The sequence below is a fragment of the Crotalus tigris genome, unplaced genomic scaffold, assembly GCF_016545835.1.
Source record: "Crotalus tigris isolate CLP2741 ecotype Arizona unplaced genomic scaffold, ASM1654583v1 scf7180000018151.1857312, whole genome shotgun sequence".
Lineage (NCBI taxonomy): Eukaryota > Metazoa > Chordata > Lepidosauria > Squamata > Viperidae > Crotalus > Crotalus tigris.
In genome coordinates, this window is record NW_024096849.1 from 985,538 (window position 1) to 1,012,182 (window position 26,645).

A 26,645-nucleotide genomic window follows, 5' to 3' on the forward strand; every position below is an offset into this window, starting at 1 on the left:
GCCAGCTTGTTGTTGTTTTGACATATTACCACATATTTTGACGTCATGCTAGAAATTCTTGAAATTAATGTGTTGCAATTATCTGAATGCCATGATTGGTGATTGGTAATATTCATTGCTTTTACTTTATGCAGGTGCAATTCTTGGTAAATTATATAAGATTCCAGGTAAGTGACCTATTTTTAATATCTTTCTGCAAAGTTTATTTCACACACATATTATAGACATATGTGCATCCACATCTATATCTATCTGCTTCTGCTCTAATGCACCCTTGTTGTGTTTTATAGAACTGGGAGGAAAGGATGTGGAAGACTTGTTTACTGCTGTACTGAGTCCTGCAGCCACTCAGTCAGCTCCTTTGCCACAACCTCCACCACCACAATTACTGCACTTGCACAATCAAGGTTTGCTTTTTATCAATTTAAAGTGTTTCACCCTAAACAAACAATATGGCAATTGAGAGCAGTTCAACAATAGCCAGTGCCTTATACATGGTCATAGATATAGTCTTCAACTTAAAATATTCATTTAACCATCATTTGAAGTTACAATGGTGCTGAAAAAAATGTCAGGTGCCAGTAACCAAAACATCTCTGCGAATAGGCTCAAGCAGATACTTTATTGCTAACCACCTATATTACGAGAATCTTGCCACACATGGGAAACATCAGATTTAGACCTAAGAACCTGACCTCAGATGTTTCCTTCCCTGAGGAAAGAATCGACTGCAGGTTGGAAGTTGTTTTTACTCCTTCTAAAAGGTCTCCCTCTCCTTCAGCCTGTAGTTTCACTACAAAAAATGACTGATGTCCACTCCTCACACTTGCAATGGTCACCGTGACCTGTAGTCACGTGATCAAATTTTGGGCATTTGGCACGATGAACCTGATGCTGTCTTGGCATCATGTGATCACCATTTGCAGCCTTATCAGCTGGCTTCATAAAAGCAAAGTCAATGGAGGAAGCCAAATTCATTTAACCACCACTTAATTACCATAGTGATTTCTTAACGACCATAGCAAAAAAGGTTATAAAATTGGGCCTAAGTCAATGACTGTCTTGCTTAGCAACAGAGGTTCCCATCCCTATGGTGGTCTTAAATCAAGGGCAACCTATACGGGAAAAGTTTTTTTAAAGGATTTTTAATGTACCTTTTAATGTATAGTGTGCTCACTATAATTTGTAAAAGTTCCTCTTTTGAGAGGGGATGTAAGGACCTTTAATTCATTTTTAATTCATTTGGTTTTTAATTACATTGTTGAGATTACTTGAAACCTGCGTGCAAATCAGTCTCACAAGAGTTCTTTTACATGTTCCCTTACCTATACAAATAGTGTTTTATTAAAGATAACATTAGTTAACACAGGCCCTGAATATATCTTTGTAAACTGTTCACAATAGAATTGAAACTGTATATTTTAAGATCAGAAATGAGGAGGTGATAAGCCGCCTGGGAAAGCCAAGAGAAATCATCAAAACAATTAAAAAACGAAAGTTAGAATATTTCGGACATGTGATGTGATACCCAGAAAAATACGGCATACTCCATTTAATCCTCCAGGGAAAGATTGAAGGCAAACGAGGTCCAGGCAGAAGAAGAACATTATGGCTTCAAAATCTAAGGGACTGGTCTGGACAAAACTCACCAGCACTTTTTCATGCGGCTGCTGATAAAAGCAGGATCGCCAACATGATCGCCAACATCCGATAACGGATATGGCACAAGAAGAAGAAGAAGTAGTTGCTACTATGCCTTAGATAGATATATAGTTCCTTTAAATCTTTAGTCTAATTCTATGAAATCATGAACCAGAGGTTTACTAGCCTAATGGATGTGAAATATTCTAAAACAGGAAATATAGCTAAATGGTGTAATTATATCTTAAATTGTGTTTTCTTGCCAGCAACAGATTGGTCCTGAAGTAGTTATTAATTTTATTTTTCCACTTTTTTCTTCCAAGGGGAGAATGCATTTTCAAGGGTTCCACTTATGAATGGCCTGATTGGACAAACTCCCCATCTCTCTCATACACCCTTAGTGCCTGGAGGTGGATTAGGAACTTTCTCTAGTATAACACAGGCACCCTATGCTGAAACTAGGTTAGTAAATTTAAAAGATCAGGTATTTTTTAAAAAATCTGGTCCAGCCTTAGGTATGAAAGCTACCTGGGTGACTTTGAACTAGTTCCTCTCTTTCAGCCCAACCCACTTCACATGGTGACTGTTGTGGGGAAAACAAGAGGAGGAAGGGGCATTATGTATGTTCACTGCCCTGAACTATTTATAAAAATAATAATGACAGGGTAAAATACGTTTTTTTAAATCACAACCAGCAAGAAGTTACATTAATATGGAATTAAATTAAAAAGTTGGGCTCCTTAATTTCTCCCTGAAACCAGAACATAGGGGTGCCAGTACTGTTAGTAATTTTAAAAAATACAAGGTTTGGGACAGTATAGGTCTGTATGCAAAAATTTATATCTATGCTTTGTTTTTGTGTGATGATTTTAGAGATAAAAACACCGTATTTAATGCAGTGTTAAATGATCCTACCAATCCTTGGGTTGCATCTGCAACTCCTTTGGAAGGAGAAAATGATACCATGTCTAATGCACAGAGGAGCACTCTGAAATGGGAAAAAGAGGAAGCACTTGGTGAAATGGCAACAGTAGCACCTGTTTTATACACAAATATTAATTTTCCAACCCTAAAAGAAGAGTTTCCAGGTAAACTATTAACTTGAACTTAATTTTTGCAGGGCTGTTGGCTCTTTTCTTTGTTTCAGAGTATTCTAATTTTTTTAACATATCGTATGACTCAGATAATATTCCAAAATGTGTCACTAAAACATCTAGTACCAATGAATGTATCTGTCTCCTTTCTCTTCTCCATGTTCTCAGATTGGACAACCAGAGTCAAGCAGATTGCCAAGCTTTGGAGAAAAGCAAGCTCTCAAGAAAGAGCTCCATATGTGGTAATGAACCTTTCCATTTTGATGAAAACACATTTTCCCATTACTTACAGCTTCTGTTAATTAGTCTAAAAATTAGTTTAAACTGTGAATTGCTAAAAAGCATATTGTTTCTGCAGCAAAACCAACTTATTCAATAGGCATTTTTTGAGACTTCTCTGTGGATTACACAACGATCCATGATAATTCACTGAATTTAAATTGATTTTATGGATTTTTTTTCTTTTTGTTTAGGCTTTTTCTCTCTTTCTGATCCATTCCCATCCAAGAGGTCCAACTGGATCAGACTGAGAGCAAGGCTTTCTTTATGAGTCTGTCTAGATTTCTTTAAAGTGGCGTGTGACTAACAACAATAAGATTTGATACATGAATAACCCATACTTCTTAGACCCTTTGATTGCCCAAGAGGCAGAACAAGAAACACATAAGTGCCTGAACCCTTGAAGACCCTTTTTATTCAAATCTCACTCTCCATTACATGTTCCCAACTTTGGAAGTGCCAAGTTGATAGATTAATTTGAAGAAACATTCTAAGAATAAGCATTGTCTTCTTTCATTCCTCAAGGACATAAATCAGTGACAGCTAAGGTTTCTTGCTTTCCTCAATACTCACTGCTTTTTGATTTCCCAAACCTATTTTTTAGGCCATTCAAGGTTTGTTGTTGTTGTTCATATTTTGTGAATGCTTTGTGCAACATTTTATAAAATAATTTAATATGGAATTTATATACAAATAAATTTTTGGTAACAGCCTGATTGATTTGATCATCTGGAGATGCAGTTAGAATAATCTTAATCAGAAATAAGTGCTTAAAACTTTTGGAAATTATTAAAAACCTGCTTGTGGCTTAGAATGCAGCAGGGCCACATTTCCTGAATTTCATTTTCTGTTTCAAATGTGGCTTGATTAAAAATACTCCTTTAGTATTTCAGTATTTATTGATTTGTTCTTGTTGATGGCAACTTTGTCCTCCATCTGGGTCTGCATAAATATAACTACTATGTATTTGTCTAGTGAAATAAATATTTCCCTTGTTACTTACTAAATCATGCACACATTTTTAAATCAGATAAATACAGTTTAAGTATTTGTGAGATAATGATTAATAAATAAATGAATTATTTATAAATCAGTATCCAAGTAAATTCTGTTTTTGTTTTTTAAATAGCAAAAAGCCAGAGATAATAGGGCTGCTTTACGGATTAACAAAGTACAGATGTCCAATGATTCAATGAAGAGGCAGCAACAGCAGGATAATATTGATCCTGGATCTCGTATTGAAACTGAACTCTTCAAGGATCCATTAAAACAGAGAGAATCCGAACATGAGCAAGAATGGAAATTTAGGCAGGTATGTTGCATTTGCTGCTTGATCTCCTGCTTGTCTAGGAGCTGCAGGGTATAGAATTTTATTTTTATGCTCCCATTTAGTAGGTATGGGCTGCCTAAATGTGATGTGCTTTTGTATCATAAATAGAACTTTAAATAAATTGAAACAAGTTCATGTTTCCAAACAGAAATCCCATATCATGTAAGGTTGAGTAACTCAGAATTCATATATCTGTCTTCAGTAAAGATTCATTATAGTTGCAGAAGGAAGTAATGAAATATGTAATGTTTTTATACTTGATAGGCGTTAGAGGAATATGGCAGATGCTGACAACACAGGCTAGTTTAGAGGTTAATAGAAGCTGTCTGAATTGTTTATTTCCATATTGTTATAATTGCATATTGCAGAATTTCTAGTCCATTGGGAGGTTTACAGGATGCAACTCTTCAGGGGAGGGTTTGATTTTGTTTTACAGTATTGAGTTCAAACTTCACAATAATCAGATGAAGCTGAACTTATCTTTTTGGGGGTGTCAGGGAGTGTTGCATGCCTGCAGTCATGTTTGCATCCACCTTTTTTAAAAAAAAAAATTGCACATAAAGCAAGATTTGAATGGGAAATCTCCAGAAAGTGTTGGGTGGCTTGGGTGAAACTTTAGATAGGGCTTTTGAAAACATTTTTTAATAGCATTTAACTGTCATGCTCACTTTTAATATAATCTTCTGGTTTTCAAAGATATGTACTTTTAGTAACTTCAGTTGAGACTTTATGAAAAAAAAATAATTAAAACTTTGCCATTGGTGTCTGTGCTTTGGGTATGTCTGTATATGTGTAAAAATAATACTAAAATGTACCTGTGGGTTTACTACTTTGTTTTTATTTAATTTTAACTTTTTCATTTTCTAAAACAGCAAATGCGTCAAAAGAGTAAACAGCAAGCTAAAATTGAAGCAACTCAGAAACTTGAGCAAGTGAAAAATGAGCAGCAGCAGCAGCAGTTGCAGCAGCAACAACTAGGATCGCAGCAGCTTGTAAACCAGCCAGGCTCAGATACCCCTAGCAATGGGATGCAAAGTCCTTTAACCCCTCAGGCCAGCAATGGAAATATGTCTCCTGCACAGCAAGGATTATATGCAAAACCGTTGCCTGGTCCTTCCACATCTGCTCCTTCTGATGTTTTCCTAAAACCCCAAGCCCCACCTCCACCTGTGACGGCTAATCGAATGCCTGCTCAAGATGGTCATTGTCAGACTCCATCACAACAAACATTCTCTTCTTCCCCCTCTTCTCAGCCACCTTCTCCGATTGACCCATATGCAAAGATGGTGGGAACTCCCAGGCCACCACCTGTTAACCAAAATCAAAAATTTGTCAGGAGAAATTCTGCTACGCCAGCAGAGATCTGTCCACTGCCTTCAATATCTAGGCCAACTCAAGTTTCTGAATCAATGGGAAGGAGGCCATCACCAGCCAGAGATTCGTGTTCCTTGTCTCCAGGCACCAGTGATCCTTATGCAAAACCTCCAGATACACCAAGACCTGTAATTGGAACAGAACAGTTCTCTAAACCTTTGGGGATGTCAAGATCACCTTTAATATCAGAACAACCGGCAAGCAGTGACCAATTTGCTAAGCTACCTCCAAGAACAGGCGGTGATACTTTTCAGAGACCCCGGATCTCTTCTACTGATTCATGTTCACGGCCTTCATTGACTTCAACATCTGTTATTGAAGGGCATTCCAGCCCGTTTAAAACACCAGCATGCCCAAATCCATCTTCGCAAGATTCTTACACAAAAATGCCACCTCCTTCAAGGAGAGTAGTTGTGGATCCTTATGAAAGGCCTCTTCTGACACCAAAGCCTGTAGATAGTTTTGCACACAATCCATCTAATGATTCTTACAGCCAGTCTCAGTTGGCTTCCCATTCAGCAATAAAGGATACTTTTGCCCATCCACAAAGAGTATTGCGAAATCAGGGTGATTATTCTGGAGCTCTTTCAAGAACAATTGCTCAGGATCCATATGCCCAGCCCCCAAGCACTCCTCGCCCCGTCACAGATCCTTATGCCCAGCCCCCTGGTACCCCTCGACCTGCTTCAGATCCTTATGCCCAGCCCTCTGGCTCTGCTCGACCTGTTCCAGTTGACCCATATATGCATCAGCCACTCACACCAAGACCTCCACAGACTGCAGACTTATTTGCTCAGGTTTCAGGTAATCAGAGACATTCTGATCTGTATGCCCAGCCTCCAGGTACACCAATGCCAGTTACTAATGATCCATATTCTCAGTCACCAGCAACTCAAAGGTCTGGAATTTTGGAAACTTTCAGTAGACCAATTCCCATGTCAAATCGGGATCCTTATCTACAAGCATCACAGAGCAGGACTTTATCTGGGACTTTTGTCAAGCCATCAGATCCTTCTCAGTCTTCAAAGCTATCAGGGCCTACGGTGACAGATTCTTTTAGCCATGATCCCTCACGTGATCCCTTTGATCAGCCTCCAGTGACACCAAGATCTCAACCAGAAACCTTTGGAACAGCTCAGCACCCCCAAGAAGTCCAATCTAGAAGTGGGTCAGAAGGAAATTTCAATTCTTCTGTAAACTCACCCATGAATTTGCAAGGAAAACTATTTTCACAGACTACACAAGGTTCTGTCCCAGGCCCAAGTGCAGGATTAATACAGAACAGCACAATGTCTCATACAGATGCAGAGAAACTAAGACAGGTGAATTTATCTTGTTTGATGTTATGCTGATTCATATTGAGGTGACATAGTTGAAAGGATATAAGAATAGCTTTTAGAAACATAAGAGATTGCCAGTCTCAATAAATCATTGCTTTTACTAAGCTAAAGGATACAAATGTTCAACTGACTAACTTCTGACTAACATTGACCTATCTTTATTAAATATTTATTGCGTGAATATTATCCAGCATCTTTTCTTAACCAGAACTGAAGGTAGAAATGAGCTTTAAAATCGGTATATATTTCCCCCACCTTATATAGTTAGAATCAAGAAGCACTTACTTATCTATGTTAACTGCTGTTCCAAGATTTGTAAAAAATATTATTTAATGCTTAAGACTCTTGCATTGGGCAGTATGCTTGTGTGTAATTCAAAGCTAAATTAATTGAGACCTTTTGCATAGAGCCATTTCAATCTAATTTCAAGCCTATCTTAGTCTAGTGAATAAAGGATTCTATAAAGAATTTAGAATTGTGTAAACACTCTTTTGTTTTATCATAATAATATTCTGGACTTGGGGATTGAGGGCACTGTATTTCAGCACATCCTTTCTTAACTGCAGGATTTTATTGTAAACTTCCCAGAGTTACTGAAATGAAATGGGCAATGTAGAAATGTGACAGAGATAGAGAGAAGAAGGGAGAGAGAGAGAGATTCAAAACCAAATGCCAAAAGACTGATATTAAGCCAGAGGATTAATGTTTTAAGATTTTGTAAGATGTTTTTTAAGTCCATCTAAAGTGTGATGGATGAATAAAGTTGAGCAAATGCTTATAAAAAAGATATGTGGCCTATAGGGATGCGATCTATTACAAGGAACAATGTTTTATTAAAAGAAGCAAAATGTTTCTAAGTTAACATTAGATTATAACTTTTTTTTGTTTCTTGTCAGCGCCAGAAGTTACGTGAAATTATTCTTCAGCAGCAGCAACAAAAGAAAAACGCAATCCGTCAAGAAAAAGCCCCACTAGAGCCTGCTGCAGCAACTCCAACAGCACTTATTCAACCATGGCAGCAAGAAAATCTGAATCAGATTTTTAGTCGACCACCACCCCCGTATCCAGGCAACATTAGATCATCTACCATTTCTCCAGGTGGACTAAGGCTGGCAGGTTTTCCTGTTGATGGGCAACTGAATAGACCTCAGTTTCCAGGAGATGCTGGTGGCATGGGGATGAGGCCTCATGGAATTAGGTATAGAAACATTTTATCACTCTACTAAATTTGGACTAGTTATAAAGAAATACAAGCATGTTTGTCATTCAGAATGACCAAGAAAAAATTGCATGTTCATTTTAATGCAGAAATTGTGCTATAGATATGATATGACTGAGCTTATGGGAAAGGCAAAAAGTAGCTTGAGTGAGGGCTTGGCCATTTTCTCTAAAGTGCATCTCATAGGAGTTGTTGATGGGCCTAAAAGGGTATTTGCTAATAAGCTTGGCTCTTGGCAAAGCAAGTATTATTTGGAATGTGTAAACGAGAAAAGGTCTATAGGTTTGGAATAAAGATAAAACAGAGTGGAGAATAAATGCAACTCTGCAACAGTAATTTAACATAAAAAATGTGATGAGGTAGTGATTAACACGTATTGACTAACAGATATAACTTCCTCTCTTCCACTTTTCCGTTGGTGGCATTACTGTTATATGTTGAGTTTAGGAATAGGAACAACTGTTTAAAAACAAACCTTCATTACTTTTAACAATCTCCTTAAATAGCATGTGGTTTATAATAGTACTTGAATGTAATACAAGCCAACATATTAAAAATTACATGCAGTCACTTAAACTTGAATTCATATTTTATTAAATATTCTTTTTATTTTGTAAAATAATGAACTAAGCACAAAAATACTTTTGAGGCCAAAACATTCTGGCATGTTAGAATATACTATTTTTGTTTAAATTATAATTTTATAATCTGTAAATTAAGGTACGTAAATGTTTACTTTCCATGTCATGTATAAATATGATTATGTCTGGAAAATACTGTCTTTGCTGCTATATATGTCTAGGTATTTTGGAGTGTAGGAATTTTCTTTCTGCCCTTATATTAATTATATTAATTAGCCTGAGAATTCATTATAATTTTATTAATTTGCCTTAATTTATATCTTTTCTCTGGCAATTTAATCAAGGTTTAAAGCACAATATGTTGCCTTTTTAACTATATTTTTACACTAATTCTGTAGTTCTTCAAAATATGCATAAAAGGTTTTTAGTGGATTATATACAGAGTGATCATCTATTTTTAGTAGTAAATGGATAATGTGAAAATCAGCTCAGAGATGTCATCAATTTTATTTATGTGAAAATTAGCTACACAGTTATTGTATTTATTCATTATGTAGGGAATATTCTGTGGGTCATTCAATTCAATTCAATAAAAGCTTGTTTTTCTCTTTCTCAGATTTGGCTTTCCCAGTGGTGGCCATGGACCTCTACCTTGTCAAGATCATTTTCTTGGTCCACCACAACAGATGCAACATACTGGTGTCCCACCACAGTTTAGAAGATCTATGCCTATAGATTTGCCTAGACTACCTAACAAACCACCAATGAATAATCCCATTGGTTTGTCACAGCATTTCCCACCGCAAGGTATCCAGGTTCAACAGCACAATATAATGGGGCAGGCATTTATTGAGCTTTGTCATAGAGCACCTGAAGTCAGACCAAGAGTGCCTTTTAATTCTTCATCAACTACTGTTATGAACACTGCTCCTGAGCATCAACAACAAACTGAACTTCTACCTAGACAGGATCGTCAGGGGCCAAGACACCTAGAACCCACAAGATGTAATTCTCAAAATTCAGATAATCCATTGCAGATTTCAACAGGTTTGGAGCATTTATCACCATCCCAGCAGGATAAAATGAATCCAAGTCATCCACCTGCACTAGTCATGTGTTCCTTAAATCATCCATCAATAAATAATGCATTTCGAGGAGACTCTTTGCCAATCACAAGACCTGCTGATGAAACAAGCGGCTTGCAAATGTCCAGTCAGCCTACTGCTATCTTAGAAGAAAAACTCGATCCTGATGATCCCTCTGTGAAAGATTTAGATGTTAAAGACCTTGATGGTGTTGAGGTTAAGGATTTGGTTGATGAAGATCTTGAAAATTTAAATTTAGATGCAGAAGATAAAGGTGATGAACTGGACACATTAGATAATCTTGAAACTAATGACCGTCATCTTGACGATCTTCTGAGATCAGGAGAATTTGACATAATTGCATATACTGATCCAGACCATGACTTGGGTGACAAAAAGGGTATGTTTAATGAAGAGCTGGATCTTAATGTCCCCATAGATGATATACATGGCAAGGGAGAAGACAGTCTGCAGAAACAACCAGATGATAAAACTTCTGTTCCTGAAGGGTCTGTTCCGCCTCAGAAAAAAGCTACTGAGAACAGTGAGATTAAAACAGAAGTGCTTTCTGCAATTGAAGAAGCTAAATGTAATCATGAAAAAATTGACAAAAATGTCGCAGTTTCTAGTGCTCAGCATGATAGAGAAACTAAATCTGTTTTGTCTTGTAATGTGGAAGCAACTGATAAAGCAGATATGAATGCGGAAACCACAGTGTCCAGTCCAGATGCAGTTCAGTTGCCTATTCAAAATACAACAAATTCTTGTAATACCCCTGGATCTACTCCAGTTCTTACCAGCTTACTCACTCATGGCAATTCAGAAAACCCTGATACGAGGTTATTAGATTCTCCTTCTCACTCCTTCCGGACAGCCCAAACAAATCCTGTAACTTTGATTACATCCACCAGTCAAAACATGGAAAATGTGTTACCTGATGTGAACATGGTTCCAGCAGTAAGCCATAGTTTTTCACAAGGGACTGCGGTAAATTCAGCCTTTATCTCTGGCCAGCCCCTCAATCCCAGTTTGGGGGTAGGGCAGCCTGGAAGTCAAACAGGGCCTGTTGGAAATAGGTCTGCTCCTAGCAGTATTCCTGGTTCTCAGCAGCTGGTACTTCCTCAGACATTGGTCCAACAGCAGAATCGGGAGAGACCTCTGCTTTTGGAAGAGCAGCCTCTGTTGCTGCAAGATCTTTTGGATCAAGAAAGGCAAGAGCAGCAGCAGCAACGACAGATGCAAGCCATGATTCGCCAGCGGTCTGAGCCATTTTTCCCCAACATCGGTATGTTTTTGTTACTTTTCCAACCATGGTAATGTTGGCTGGGTATGCATACAAACTAGATGAGCAAATAAACCTCATTCCTAGTTGTCATGAATGTTAACACCTCTCCATTTCTGGGGATGTGTAGATGAATTAAGGCACTTATGATCGTTAAACAGTTTGCATTTCTGAGGATATGTATTCATGTTGTTGATTGACGGCACCGATTTTATTTCCTGCAGTTCATTAGTTTCTAGGTATAATTACCAAAAAACAATAAAATAATTAAAGCAAACATTAAAACCATTACCACGAAAATGAAAAACTAAGAGTAAGCCAGCAATTTCAGTCCCCAGAAATACAACAACACAGTTTTTTGTTGCCTTTCAAAAAGCTGAATATAAAGACGAAATTTGGATGCAGGTAGACCTTGCTTTATGACCATAATTGAGCTCAGAATTTCCATAAACAAGACAGTTGTTAAATGAATTTTGGCCATTTTATAACCTTCCTTGCCATGGTTGTTAAGTGAATCATTGCAGTTAAGTTACTAACATGATTGTTAAGTGAACTTGGCTTGCCCTTATCAGAAGGCTGCAAAAGACGATCACATGGCTCCATGACACTGCAACAGTCTTAAATGCATGCCAGTTGTCAAGGGTCCAAATTTTGATCATATGACCATGGAGATACTGCAACTGTCTAAATGTGAAAAACAATCATAATTCCATGTTTTTCAATGCTGTTGTAACTTTGAATGGTTTGGAAACAAATGGTTGTAAGGTGAGGATTACCTGTATTAATTTTTAATAGTCTTTCTAAAAAAATTGTAAAGATTATGCAAAGAGTTGGTTGCTTTTGTTCTTTGATTTACTGTATGTACTTGTTGGAACTTTTGAGAATTGCCCTAATGCAAATATAAACATACATACATACATATATACATACATACATACATACATACATACATACATAGGTCTTTGGTTATTCGGGTTTTCTCCCACGTAAAATTGGAAGTGTCTTGGCGACGTTTCGACGAAGTCCCATTCGTCATCTTCAAGCTGGTGTTTTCAGCTTTGTGCTTCTAGGAGCACGAAGCCTAGAAGCACGAAGCCGAAAACACCAGCCTGAAGATGACAAATGGGACTTCGTCAAAATGTCGCCAAGACATTTCCAATTTTACGTGGGAGAAAACCCGAATAACCAAAGACCTACATACAAACACCCGCGAAAACCTCAGAAAACACACACACACACACACACACACACACACACACACACACACACACACACACATGTTTTCTGAGGTTTTCGCAGGTGTTTGTATGTAGGTCTTTGGTTGTTCGGGTTTTCTCCCGCGTAAAATTGGAAGTGTCTTGGCGATGTTTCGACGAAGTCCCATTCGTCATCTTCAGGCTGGTGTTTTCAGCTTCGTACTTCAAGGAGCAAATATATATGTATGTATGTATGATAAGAAATAAAAACAAAAATGCGACTCTTGGGAGTATTCATATTGACTGTATGTATGTATGTATGTATGTATGTATACACACACACATACATACATACACACACACACACACACACACACACACACGATTACATCCCTTCCGTTCTGAAAACAAATTACATTTAATTCCTGGCAGTAATTCAGTGTAGACATTAAGGGAAAAATTGACAATTTAGTGTTTCTGCTTCTGCCAAAATATTTATCTGAATCACCAGTTGGCTATCCAATTTTAGTCTAAGGTCATGTAAACTTTGAGTGTAAAATGATTCAGTTTGTGGTCTGAAACAAATTCAATATATCCATGGAAACAGTTTTTCAAATTCACAACTTTTTTCTTAAAACAAAAATAACACTGAATTGATTAGCAGATATAAATATGAAAAGACTATAGTTCAACAGAATTGTAATTAACATGATTTGAATTATTTTGTAAACATAATATATTCTAACATTCTGTTTTCTTAGATTTTGATGCAATTACTGATCCTATAATGAAGGCAAAAATGGTAGCTTTGAAAGGGATCAATAAGGTTATGGCACAGAACAATATGGGGATGCCACCATTGGTCATGAACAGGTTGGTGAAAAATGATACTTTTGCCTAAAATGATACAGTATTGTTTTCTTTAGATACCAATATGAAAGTGCAGATTTTCTCCTTAATTATATGTTCAGATCTTGCTTGTGGAGATATTAATGAATTTATAAAATTCTATCATTGAATGTTATTTCCTTCTTATTTCTGTTCTGCACGATAGATAGATAGGCAGGCAGGCAGGCAGGTAGGCAGGCAGACAGGCAGGTAGGCAGGCAGCAGGTAGGCAGGTAGGCAGGCAGGTAGGCAGGCAGGCAGGCACACAATGACTGGTAATGATGAACTATAAGACAGAAAAGGAAACAATCTTGATTGTGAAAACTTAAAATAATGATAGGTACAGATGAAGAAATATCATCTGATTTATATATTATGATGGAATTGTTTGAGATTATGATCTCTTCATTAATACAAGTTGAATAACAAATAAACCAAATGGTTATTTTCCTTTACCTATTACTAGATTTGCCTTTATGGGTCAGGCAGGACCTGGAGCCCAGAGCAATGAAGGCCAGCATCTAATACCACAAGCTGTTACACAGGTAATAAAATATTTCCTGAGATCTGTAGTGAAGCCATTCAAAATAATAATTATTAAGGGCAGTGTGTTTAGTTGTTAAAGTAGGAACCAAATCCCCAGCTGTTCTTGTACAGGACTTTATAGATGGGTTTGGCTGAATCTGAAATACTGCCTTTCCCTGTCTTGTAGGTGATTGTTGCTTCTGATTGCAGTGATAGTGGCTTTATTTATTGGGGGAAGGGTTAGAAATGGAGAGAGATAGCTGATTCATCATTGTGCATGGAGGCTGCTTCTGCGCTGCAAAACTCCACATGTCGTTGCTCAGATCATCTCAAGAAGTTTTCTTAACTTTTTCTCTCTCCTTTAAGGATGGTAGCATAACACCTCAGATGTCTAGACCAAATCCTCCAAATTTTGGTCCTGGATTTGTAAGTAAGTATAACTCTGTTCATGCGCTATGTTCTTGGGGCTTGGTTTCTAAACTCAGCCATAATTGAAGAATAATACAACATCTAAAATACAATAAATTACTGAAATTTATCCCAGTAACTTTGATTATTAATCAGTAGTTAGATATTCATTCATGTGCTTAATTTTTTACAGACTTAATATTGTGTATTCAGCCTTATCACTGATTTTAAAAAAAGTAATGAACCATTGGTTAGGTCAAGATAAACATGACCCTTTTCTGCTTTATAAAAGCTACTTTGGCATTTCTTTAAAATATTTTATATTTTTTCCATTGTTTAAAACGTACTTTGAAAAGAAAATATGTTTCAGACTAAGTGTTAATACAGATGGTCCTTCTTATTGGCCAGTCACTTAGTGATTGAAATTCTGATGGCTGCTCTCAACCTGTGGTCACATGATTGCATTTTGGACACTTGGCAGTTAGCTAGCATTTAAGCTATTTGCAGGATCCCGTGGTCACATGTATCACAACTTATAATATTTTGGGCTGGAAATTGGTTTACTTCTGGTTTCCATCAAAAACTCCCAATTGCAAACAACGGGTTTGCTTATTGGCTGCAGCATTCACTTTACAACTTCCACATTCTTTTAACTATTGCAAAAAAAATAATAACATCGGGTCAGTCACATGATCACGTGTTGAGGGCCTGCTCAGTTTATGACCATGATTCCAGGATCAATTATGGTAGAAACTACCTATAGTATGGTGAACATAAAATATCTTGGGAGATCGCAAGTGCAGATCCCTTTTCTGTAACTTGCTTGAAAACATGTTTTATGGATGCTAGTAATAGCCTGATGGTCAGTGGAAGAATTCTTCGTAATAACAACATGACCCAAAGCAACCACACACTTGAAAAATAAAGATCTCCCTTTAACACTTGAATCTTTAGAAGGAACATGGGATTTGTTATCTTTTAACCCCAGATGATTCATATAGAAAGCAATATGAAGAATGGCTACAGGAAACCCAGCAGCTTCTTCAAATGCAGCAGAAGTATCTTGAAGAGCAAATTGGAGCACACCGAAAATCAAAGAAAGCCCTCTCTGCAAAACAGCGCACAGCAAAGAAAGCTGGACGTGAGTTCCCAGAGGAGGATGCAGAGCAGCTGAAACATGTCACTGAGCAGCAGAGCATGGTTCAAAAACAGCTTGAACAGGTAAGAGCTCTTAGGTTCTATGTGATTCATAAAAGAAACTTGCAATAGTGAGCCTTGCTATAGGGAAAATAGGCGAAGGAAGGAGTATTATGTATGTTTATTTCCTTGAGTTACTTATAAAAATAATAAAGGCAGGGTAAAGATAATTAAAAATTATACTAGAATTAAATAAGAATTGAATTTTGCAGATACGAAAGCAACAAAAGGAGCACACAGAGCTGATTGAAGAATACCGGATCAAACAGCAGCAGTGTGGAATGGGACCCCATTCAGGGATGCCAGGCCTTGCTTCACAGCCCCCCATGGTCCCTGGAGGGTCTTCACCAGCCATGGGTCAGCAGAATTTCCCAATGATATCCCAGCAGCTTCAGCATCCACAGCACACTGTTGGCCAACCCAATCCATCTAGAATCCCAGGCTTGCCTGGCTGGCAACCTCCAAACACTCCAGTATTTTTCTCCCATAATGCGCCTAGAATGCCACCTCCAATCCCCCAACTGCCAGTTAATCCTGGGACACCTGCTTCTGTGTTAGCCCCCAGCCCCACTGTGCAGTCAGGTCCCCCACCTCGTGTGGAATTTGAGGACAATAATCCATTTAGCGAAAGCTTCCAGGAACGAGAGAGAAAAGAGCGTTTGCGGGAGCAGCAGGAAAGGCAACGAATCCAGCTTATGCAGGAAGTGGATCGACAGAGAGCACTGCAACAGAGGATAGAAATGGAACAGCATGGCACAGTGGGCTCTGAATTAAATGCTAGAACATCCTTCCCTCAAATATCTTACCTCGGTTCAGATCAACCTGGTGATTTTATGAGGCCACCACAGCCCCTTCAGCAGTCTACACAGCAACCACCACCACCATCACCATCACAGCAGCAGCAGCAGATAGGATCAATTTTGCAATCAGGACCCTTAAGCTCTCCTCCCACGGCCCCTTTTCCACCGTGCAGTGAGCAGCAGCAGAGTGGATCTTCCCCTTTTGCATCTGATTCAGTCCCAGTTCCAGGTGGAAGCTCTGCTTACCATTCTGCTAAGCAGTCCCATGGAAGTATTTCTGGAGTCAGTTTTACCCAGTCCCTGCCTAGGCCTCAGTTTGCCACTGGTGTGCCTGCAGTTTCTCCAGGAACAAGCAGTGGTCCAGTCTGTGGTCAGGACTCGAGCCTGCCACCTGAAACAAACTTTGCTGGGACAAATCCATCTCTGATTCAGCTATATTCTGATATCATTCCTGAGGAGAAGGGCAAAAAGAAAAGAACAAGAAAGAAGAAAAAAGAGGATGACACTGACTCTGTGAATACACCATCCACACCTCATTCGGATATAACTGCTCCTCCAACTCCAGTGGTTGTGGATGCTGTGTCCACCCCAACTCTTAGCACTTCTGGTGAGCTTGCACGCAACTCGGGAGAAACGGAAAAAGAAGAACTGCCAGATGCAGCAACACCAAATGCTACAGAGAGTCAGTCTTCCTTAGAACCGAAAGGTCAACTTGTTGAAAGCAATTTGTCACAAAACCAACTCCTTGAACCATCAAGTCTAAACCCAGAAACCGATATCAAGACCGATATTTCTGCAAGCCTTCAGGAAACCAGACCAGAAAAGGCAGATGATGATCAGTGCTCCAGTCAAACTGAGTCTAAGACAAAGACGGAAAGGGATGTTGACATGGAAGATGATAAAGCTGCCATTCAGAATTCCCCTCCTACCCAGAAGCTGGCATCACCTGTCAACACACCACCTGCAAAAGTGGAGTCAGGGAATGAACTCCTCAAACACCTGCTTAAGAACAAAACAGCCACCCGTCACATCAATCAGAAACCAGATAGCAGCTTCCACCTTCCAGAGAATGCCGAGGAGAACAAGTTAATTGAAAAACAGGACTTGGCTGAAAGCAGCATGGTAAACATTTTTTATAATAACAGCTTGACTTTTAGGATATTGGAAAATATATGGTAGGAAGTACTTTGTTGGTGTCCACAACCATTTGTTGCTGGGTATAACAGATATATTTTTCTTAGCAATTCAGATTTTTACCACAGCTTTGCCATTTTTGCTATCTATAATTTCATATATAACATGATTGCAAAAATTGAGTACATTTTTTTAAAAAACTACTAAAGTAATTAAATGCTATACAGTTTCCTTTGAATAAGGTATCATTTAATGAGATTTACAACAATGTAGAAGGAGAATACAACTGTTCCTTTGGACTTTTTACTTTTTCTTAGTTATTAAGCTACATCAGATATCTTACTTTCTCTTGATTATTAAGCTATTTCAGATATCATTATAAAACATGGTTTGTTATGCAGAGGCATGATTTTAAATTCCCATCACCCTCCCTTTGTCCACATTCCACTCCTCTCCTAGCTTAGACATGGAAGACAAAACTTTCATCTTTGATTAACACAGTGTTTCTCAACCTTGACAATTTTAAGGCATGTGGACTTCAACTTCCAGAATTCCACAGCCAGCCATGCTGGCTGTGGAATTCTGGGAGTTGAAGTCCACATGCCTTAAAATTGTCAAGGTTGAGAAACACTGGATTAACAGGTCTTTAGTGATTATTTTCAACAGTGTGTAGAGGTAGTACTTGCTTAATGTCTGCTCTGTTTAATGACCATTTGAAGTTACAACAGCACTGAAAAGAAATTTTATGAACAATTCTCACATTTTATGAACAATCCTTATAGCATCTCATAGTCATATAACATTTCTACGCTTCACAATTGGCTTCCAGCAAGCAGAGTCAGTGGGGAAGCCAGCAGTAAAATCGGTCATGGTCACAGGATGACTTGCTTAACAGTCAAATGGAAAGTAATATCATAAATCCATCTTGGTTGTATGATGTCTCCTTTAGTAACCATGTTGCTCAATGTCTTGAGTTTAAGTCTCAATTGGGGTTACTAAGTGAGGACTATTGCATTTAACAAAACAGGTGCTTTCCTCCCCAACATTCCAATGTCTCTGGCCAATGGGAAAACATCTTTCAATCATGATAGTAATGGGGAAAGATTTGTGCTATTTATTGTGACCTCTGAGGCTCAGTCTCAATCCAACTCTGATTCCTTTGGGAAATTGAAGGTAGTTGGTTCTCCTTCTTTCAATTTTTACATCTGATTTTGAACTTGGTTAAGGGAAATGAGGATGCGGGTAAACTGTATGTTCATCAATATTTATCTTTGTGATAATCATTAGGTGACCTGGGCAGGAAGTAGGGAGGTAGATAGTCTATCAAATTTAGTGTTCAGTTTATAGGGTCTGAGTTTTGAACATTTAGGATTTCTATTAAAGTAATATGATATATTTGCTTTTTCCTTAACCAGCCATTGGGGAATCTGTTACAAGGCTCATTTAGTTGTAGTAACAGCCAAGTTCAGAGAGGAGATTTAGGACATGAAATAAAGAAACAGAGGAACAAACGAACTCAGAGGACAGGTGAAAAAGCAACATCTCGGCCTAAAAGGAAAAAAAAGGAGGAAGAAAAACACACTGTTTTTCCCAACACAGAAACTTTCATGCAGTTGAAACAGGTGAGCACTGAAAAGAACAATCCATTATGAAAAGTTTTGGAAGAAGTAGAAAGCCATTGAAAATTTCATCTTATATTTGGTTGTATAGGTATCTGTGTTCTGTTTTTACCATGTTTCCTTGTTCAAAGCTATTACATATGTGGAAATACAGGCTTGAGCATTCCTAGATTTCATTTGATGCTTACCCGCTTCTTGCATTTATTATAAAATATTCTAGAAGATAATTTTTTTCTTGATTACCCTTCTAATAGATCACTTTTTATTGGATTGATTGATGGATTACATGCCATCACGTAATCAAGTTGATGTTGACTCTTAATGACCACAGAGATGGAAAACCAAAGGTGCTTTCTCAAGAGGCAACTGGACTTTCTTTGTTTTCCTTGAAGACTTTTCATTTCTCATCCAAGAAACTTCTTCAGTTCTGAACCAGTGATGTTTCTTGGATGAGAAATGAAATGTCTTCAGGTAAAAACAAAGAAAGTCCGGTTGCCTCTTGAAAAAGCACCTTTGCGACAACCATGACCTGGATGACCGAGAATCTCCATCGACATAGAAATAGAACTTCTTCAGGATGATCTGCTCCTATCCTGGCCCATCATTTTTTCCAAGTGGTGCACTCTATCACTGTTGTAATAAAAGTCCTTGCTGCTGAGAGATATGACACAAAGAAGGAATGGAATAAAGGCTATATTGGTGAAGGAAACGTTTGTTGGGAGAAAAGATTAAAAACAACATTTTGTTATTGCTTAATTTTTTTTTAAATTAGCAGCTATGAAACTCTTGACAGTTTAGAACAAAACTGCAATCTGGAGATCAGTCTTGATATGATGATGATGATGATGAGTATGAGTATTATGATGATGATGATGATGAAAGAATTTTTATTAGATGCATTTTCATTGTGAACAATTTTTTGTATCTTGAAAATACAGTTTTAAGACTAAAGCTTCTCCAACAGTTGCTGCACTTGGGAGTCCTTATGCCTGGCAAAATTATTTATTTTTTAAGAACAATGTATAAAAGTTAGGATGTGCAATATTGGTAGATTTTGCTTAGTGTAAGGAAATTTTGAAATGCTTGTATCTGGATTGCTTAAGCTTTTAAAAGTAGCAATCTTCTTAGTGTAATTTTATCAATTGTGATCAGCTTACAAGAACAATAATCATAATTATGCATCTTTCCTCCAGCAACTCTCCTTGCTGCCTTTAATGGAGCCAATGATTGGAGTGAGCTTCACCCACTTTCTTCCGTATGGTAGCAGCCATCAGAGTAGTGAAAGTCGGCTTGTGGGAGCTTTCGGTAGTGCTACGCTTGATGGGGTATCTGATTACTATTCTCAGCTAATCTACAAGGTGTATTATTTTTCTATGCAATTCTCAAAATTTTATAAGAAATAAAAGTGGGATTCATTATTTTATATACTTCAGGATTTCTTGAGACCCTAACTGAAAAATTATGGCCAGTTTGCTCTAGTAGTTAAAGCACCAGGCTAGAAATCAAGAGATTATGAATGCTAGTCCTATTTTAGGCATGAAAGCTGGCTGGGTGACTTTAGATCAATCACCCACCAGGAGACTGTGAGTTCTAGTCCCATTTTTAGACATAAATGCCATCTGTGAGTTTGAGCCACTCATTTTCTCTCAGCCTACAATGTCAGGGTCCAACAACAAGCTGTTTGGTCAGTTTTGCATCAATACTTGATTGATCCAGAAAAAGTGTGCCCTGCACCTGCAGGAAAACATTAGGAAAAAGCAAAAAAATAAAGCCTATATTTAACAATAATCTATTAATATGTTTCAAAAACATATTAAAGTTATAATCCTACTTTCCATATATTAACAAACCCACTTTGGATTACTGTCAAAGGAAAGCAAAAAACTACAAAATGGTGAGTTAAGCGATGCTGTGACTTCTACCGCCCTCTTGCTGTGCCTGGAGGCTGTTAGCAACTGGATGAGGAGCAATGTGTTGAAACTGAACCCTGACAAGACAGAGTGGCTCTGGGTTGGGGTTCTTTGGCCAATGGAGAATTGTCACCTTTGGTCTTGGATGGAGTGGCACTGCCCCAAACAGACCCTGTGTGTAATCTGGGGCGGTCTACTGGATTCGTGACTCCTGCTCAAAGTGCTGGTGACAGTTGTGGCCAGGAGGGCTTTTGCACAACTGCAGGCTGTGCGCCAGTTACGCCCTTTCCTGGACCAACAATCCCTACTCACGGTCATTCATGCCTTAGTCACCTCCTGTCTTGACTATTGCAATGAGCTCTATATGGGGCTGCCCCTGAAGAGCATCCAGAAGCTCCAGTATGTGCAAAATGTAGCAGCACATGTGTCATCTCTCCTGTGGGAGCTGCATTGGTTGCCAGTTTGCTTCCGGGTACAATTCAAGGAGCTGGTTGCCACCTTTAAATCCCTTCATGGCTTGGGACCAGGTTATCTGAGGGACCCTCTCTTGCCGGTCACATCTACCTGACCCACTAGACCAGGGAGGCAAGGAATGTTGCTGGTCCCATCCCCCAAGGAGGTACATCTGGTGAGACCCAGAAAAATGGCCTTCTCCATGGTGGTTCCCTCTCTCTGGAACATCAACCCCACAGAGATTACACTGCCCCCACCACTCAAGACTCTTTCAGAAGGCGTTGAAGCAGACAGAACCCAGAGCGGGATGGAGCCCATTTAATGGCTAGTTTGAATGTGTGTTGTCGACAGTGTATGTGTGTGTGTGTGGGTTATTTTATTATTTTTCTTATTTTTATTCCTTTTATATGGTGTTTTTATATCTGTGTAAGCTGCCTTTAGTAGGCAGCAATATAAATTTTCTAAATAAATAAAATAAAGGACTGTTTGGCGCAGATTTAAGAGGCCATCAAGAGGCCCTTCCGTAACAGTGTCTCCTTTTGGAGGTCAGCAAGTGGTAATTGGTGACCAGGAGATTTTTCCCAGAATCTATTGTCGTGCCCCTTTCAGAAACCAGCGAAGCCACTCTAGTCTTCAAGGAGTTTTTTGAAATATCTGAAGTTGATGTTACTCTTGTTCCCTTGACAACTGTTATTTTTATTCTTCTATTTGTTACTGGTTAATTTACATATTGCTTTTAGAGATGTCAAAGCCATTTAACTCAATGATAGGATATGAAATCCATAACTAAAAAATAAAGATGGCAGCATTGCCTGAACGTCTCCTGCTGGGAACAGAATTGACTATTGCAGATAGAATACACTCCTTGTTCTAAGGAGGCTTTTACTTTGCTTTTGCATGCTTTTCTGTAGAGTTTATGCCATTAATATAAGAATCAACCAATGTGAGGGAGTGTTACTTTAAACCCACATTTAAATATAGGTGTTTTGTTCATTAAATACATCTTTTCTGGGAAAACTAACAAAAAAAAAGCCACATCAACAGAGGGGGTAAAAACCAGCAAAATAGAATTGTACTAAAAGGCAAATGAGAAAACTTTAAGCAACTCAATATCTCCCATTCTAGTTCTAGGTTAGTTTTTAAAATAGTGGTTTTTGATATATGCCTATTAACTCACTGGCACAAAGCTTCACTTTCACCAGTGCCCCACTGTTAGCAAAAGATTACCTTAAAATCTGCTCTTGAACAAGATGCTTTCATCCCTCATTCTCAGTAAGAACTGGGGAGCCAGTTCTCAAACAAAAACAGTATGATCAATTTCTTTCCTTTCTTGATATATGCTCTTGATTACCTGATGCAGAATGGCAAACAGAACATGGAAATTATGATTTGTATTTGTCCTACAACTAGTGCTAGTCATAATTTATATGTTTGGCAAGTAATTGTAAACTTTGGTGTAATAGAAAACTCAAAAAATAATTACTTTACTATTCTAATAACTATTAATAGTTACTAGTTACAGAGTGGAAATAAGAACATGAAAGCCCTGTTACCTTATTTGCATATCATAGTACTGAAACTATAGCTTGGTGTTCAGCCTGAACTATGTTAATATGTATGCATTTTGATTGCTACTTCGTAGTTAGTTTTATTATTAAATATGTTTGTTTACCCAACAATCCTTTGGAAAATTAATTGAAAATATCTTCTCTCATGCAGCAAAATAATCTCAGTAACCCACCCACACCTCCAGCATCCCTTCCTCCTACACCTCCACCTGTGACTTGCCAAAAAATTGTAAATGGATTTGCAACAACTGAAGAACTTGCTACCAAAGCTGGAATAATGGGAGGACCTGATGGTAAGATGTTTGCTGTCACATCACTACGTAGAAAGTCTGCCTATGTGGTTGCTAAAGGTCAATAATGACTTAATGACAATAATCAATAAAATCGGAGATGTATAATAATATAGCTGTTAAATTCTCTCAACTAATTAAAAAAATGGAAGACCTCCACCTTGGAAGCCAAAAAAGTCAGGGCTAATCTGTCTTCCAAGGGGGAAAGCTATTTCATAAATATGGACTCAATCATGGAAAATCTCCCAGCTTTGGTTTTCTTATTTCCTGGGCAAACTATGGTTAAGGGAAAATGAGGAAACTATGAGCTATTTTTCCCCAAGATGTTCTTATTTTGATTCTTGTAGGTTTCAACCAAGCAAGATTCTTCATGGGTCTTGCAAGTCAAATAGGACGATGTATCTCATTCTTCTCTGCCCTTTTCCTCTGCTCCAGGCTCCCACTGATCAGCTTCACTTCCCTTTCCTTTAGTGCAATATCCCTAATTAAATTCGGACCCAGCACAGTCCAGGCTAGAAATCAGGAGACTGAGTGCTAGTCCCGCTTTAGGCATGAAAGCCGACTGGATGATTTTGAGCCAGTCACTCTCTCTCAGCCCAATCCACCTCACAAGGTTTTTGTTGTGGGGAAAATAGAAGGAGGAGGGAGTATTAGGTGTGTGCACTGCCTTGAATTGTTTATAAAAATAATAAAAAGTGGATATTAAAGAAATAAATATAAATAATCCAAACTGGCCCAGACTTGCTTGCCCTTCCCCTCAGTTGCCTCGAGCATCTTCCTTGCTTCACCTTTCACCATCATTGCTGTCTTTACTTTTTCCCTCCTGTTTTCTACCTCTATGGAACCCCTATGCCTGTTCCAAACACATGTTCAAATTCAGGCAAAAGAAACATATTTTGGTCCAAGTATGACCTATTCCAAATTGAGTCTGGAATGGCCTACACATAGAATATGCTGGATGTTACTAAATGTTAGCAAAACATTATCTGGCTCTTCAGAGATGCATGTAAGCATTCATTAATCCAGTCCAATCAGATAAATGTTTAAAATCATTTGTTTAATCTGTGCATCCTTTCTGTTGCCAAAGCTTTAGGTCCAACGCAGTTTCAGCTGCCTTTCAGGCCACAGGACGATTTGTTAGCCAGGGCCATAATGCAGGGTCCTAAGAGTGTGGATGTCCCTGCTTCTCTTCCAACCCCGCCTCATAACAATCATGAAGAGCTCAGGTAGGTGTTTTTTTTTAAAGCATTATAGTATGCTTACATTATATTATGCTTACTATTGCTCATGTGTTTTGATACTGAGCAGAATTTGCTCTCCCATAATGATGTTTTTGCTATTAAGTTCTTTGATGTATAAATCAAAGGAATATCTGTAATTTATGTCTCAGCAAGCTACCCCATCTACAACACAAGCTAGGAATTTTCAAGGGCTTTGGTCTACTTCAGCCTATTATTTTATAGTTTGTCCATGTAATGTAGTTTCCAGCTTTCAAATTGGTTTTCAGTTGTGATCTGTTTCTCCCATAAAAATGAAAGTTAGAACTCTTTTCTGTCACTGAACAAACTTTATTTGCTGAAAAAGAAAAATGCAAATTTCTAGGTTGGCAGCCTGGTCCAGTGGGGGACGTGAGTGGCAGGCGCAGGCAAACAAACTGCTCTAATTATGAGAGTGGTGGGTGCATGCAGCTTCAGGTGCAAGTGGAGGGCGCTATTCTCGCACACGGAGGTCAACTCTCGCAAATAGCAGGCATTTGTGCTTGTGTGCAAAGCTCCATTCATACGAGCAGAAGGCATTTGAGTGGCGGGTGCTTCTGCTCACATGCAGGCTTTCCACACTTGCAAGTGGAGAGTGCTAATGTGCTGAGCTCCATTTGCGGAAGTGGCAGGCACTTGAACTCGCACGTGAGTGGAGAACACTTGAGTGGAGGGCGCTTGTGCTCATGGGTGACACTTCATTCATGTGAGTGGAGGGCACTAGCACATTTGTCCAAAATGGTATAGGATTTCCTGCCTGAGCAGGGAGTTGGACTTGATGACCTCCAAGGTCCCTTCCAACTTTATTATTATTATTATTATTATTATTATTATTATTATTATTATTATTATTATTATTATTATTATAGTACATGAAGCTCCATTTGCATAAATGAAGCTTTGCATATGAGCAAAAGCGCCCTCTGCTCATGCCAGTGGGGCTTCATGCACAAGCACACGTGTCTTCCACTCACACGAGTGGAGTTTCATGCACATGCGCTTGCTAATGACTCCTGCAGCCCAGTTTCGAACAGGCCGCAGTCCGGTAGTGGTCTGTGGCCTGGGGGTTGGAGACTCCTGGTCTAGTCAAGTAACTGAGTCTGAGAGTTAAAAATATTTCTTAATAAATAAATATCAGGGAGATAATAGCTTGTGTAGGAAGAGAGTGAGATCTTATTCTTGAAATGCTCTTTATTTTATTTTCCACATAAATTACTTGTAAGCACAGGATTGTAGAATCTTTGGAGAATTAAAAAATGGAACGAACAGCTGAAGAAATTGAGTGTGCTTATCAATAGGTACATTTATTGTAGGGGTTTTTTTACATCACACTTCTTTACACGGTTAGCATACTTTGGCTGTAAAAAAAGACCTAACAAATTTGATTTTGAAAAAAATGGAAAGCGCCTTCCCTTTGCTGTCACGTTCCTGAATCACATGTTTGCTCTTCATATATGTGAACCATTCTGACAAATGTCCTGGTTTTGCTGTGTGTGTCTTAGGATTCAGGATCCTTGTGATGATAGGGAATCTCCAGATAGCTTTGTTCCTTCTTCTTCTCCTGAGAGTGTCATGGGCATGGAAATAAGTAGGTATCCAGATCTGTCAGCAGTAAAAGAAGAGATGCCACAGTCCGTTCCATCTCCTGTCATTCCAATTCTACCATCCAGTACTGGAAAGGGTAAAGCCAACATTTATTCTGAACAAATATGTATTGATATTCTCTAACCCAGTGGTGAGATGAGTAGACTTCAGAATTCTCTAGCTAGCATGGCTGTCTGAGGGATTCTGGGAGTTGAAGTCCACACATCTTAAAAGTTGCTGAGGTTAGGAAACAGTGCAGTCTAACGACATTCCAATGTGACTTTAATTTTTTCTCTAAGGTTCAGAAGCAAAGCAAAATTTCATCAAAATGGAGCCTTGTTCAACTTTCTTCAGTTCTCAGCTTGGACTTGCCCCAAATAACACAGAATCCGGGCTTGTGTCCATTGCCATTACTTTGCATCCTACAGCTGCAGAGGTAAAGATACCACACCTCTAGGTGGACAATGTTGGGTGCAGTCCTCAGTATGCTACTGATATCTTGGTTGTTATTTTTATTTCTACTGCAGCCAATTGTTGTAGTAAACGCTACTATGCAATTTCAGTATGGTTTCAGTGAATTGTATATAACAGG

At 38.5% G+C, this 26,645-nt stretch overlaps 1 protein-coding gene across 13 annotated transcripts in view; it reads left to right on the forward strand.

Moving 5' to 3' along the window:
- KMT2C (lysine methyltransferase 2C) overlaps positions 1 to 26,645 on the forward strand; it is a 172,242-nt gene that overhangs the window by 130,969 nt on the left and 14,628 nt on the right. For 11 of the 13 annotated variants that reach the window (XM_039348377.1, XM_039348373.1, XM_039348372.1 and 8 more), the window contains 20 exons: positions 135 to 167; positions 291 to 407; positions 1,965 to 2,103; positions 2,515 to 2,729; positions 2,904 to 2,977; positions 4,144 to 4,326; positions 5,217 to 7,040; positions 7,955 to 8,256; positions 9,475 to 11,228; positions 13,183 to 13,294; positions 13,776 to 13,854; positions 14,201 to 14,264; positions 15,231 to 15,463; positions 15,652 to 17,361; positions 18,789 to 18,995; positions 20,186 to 20,350; positions 23,075 to 23,216; positions 24,301 to 24,439; positions 25,972 to 26,150; positions 26,353 to 26,489. In XM_039348377.1, coding sequence (XP_039204311.1) covers positions 135 to 167; positions 291 to 407; positions 1,965 to 2,103; positions 2,515 to 2,729; positions 2,904 to 2,977; positions 4,144 to 4,326; positions 5,217 to 7,040; positions 7,955 to 8,256; positions 9,475 to 11,228; positions 13,183 to 13,294; positions 13,776 to 13,854; positions 14,201 to 14,264; positions 15,231 to 15,463; positions 15,652 to 17,361; positions 18,789 to 18,995; positions 20,186 to 20,350; positions 23,075 to 23,216; positions 24,301 to 24,439; positions 25,972 to 26,150; positions 26,353 to 26,489 — 7,808 coding nt within the window. The remainder of the gene's footprint in view (positions 1 to 134; positions 168 to 290; positions 408 to 1,964; positions 2,104 to 2,514; positions 2,730 to 2,903; positions 2,978 to 4,143; positions 4,327 to 5,216; positions 7,041 to 7,954; positions 8,257 to 9,474; positions 11,229 to 13,182; positions 13,295 to 13,775; positions 13,855 to 14,200; positions 14,265 to 15,230; positions 15,464 to 15,651; positions 17,362 to 18,788; positions 18,996 to 20,185; positions 20,351 to 23,074; positions 23,217 to 24,300; positions 24,440 to 25,971; positions 26,151 to 26,352; positions 26,490 to 26,645) is intronic. The other 2 variants (XM_039348378.1, XM_039348376.1) reach the window with 2 other exon arrangements.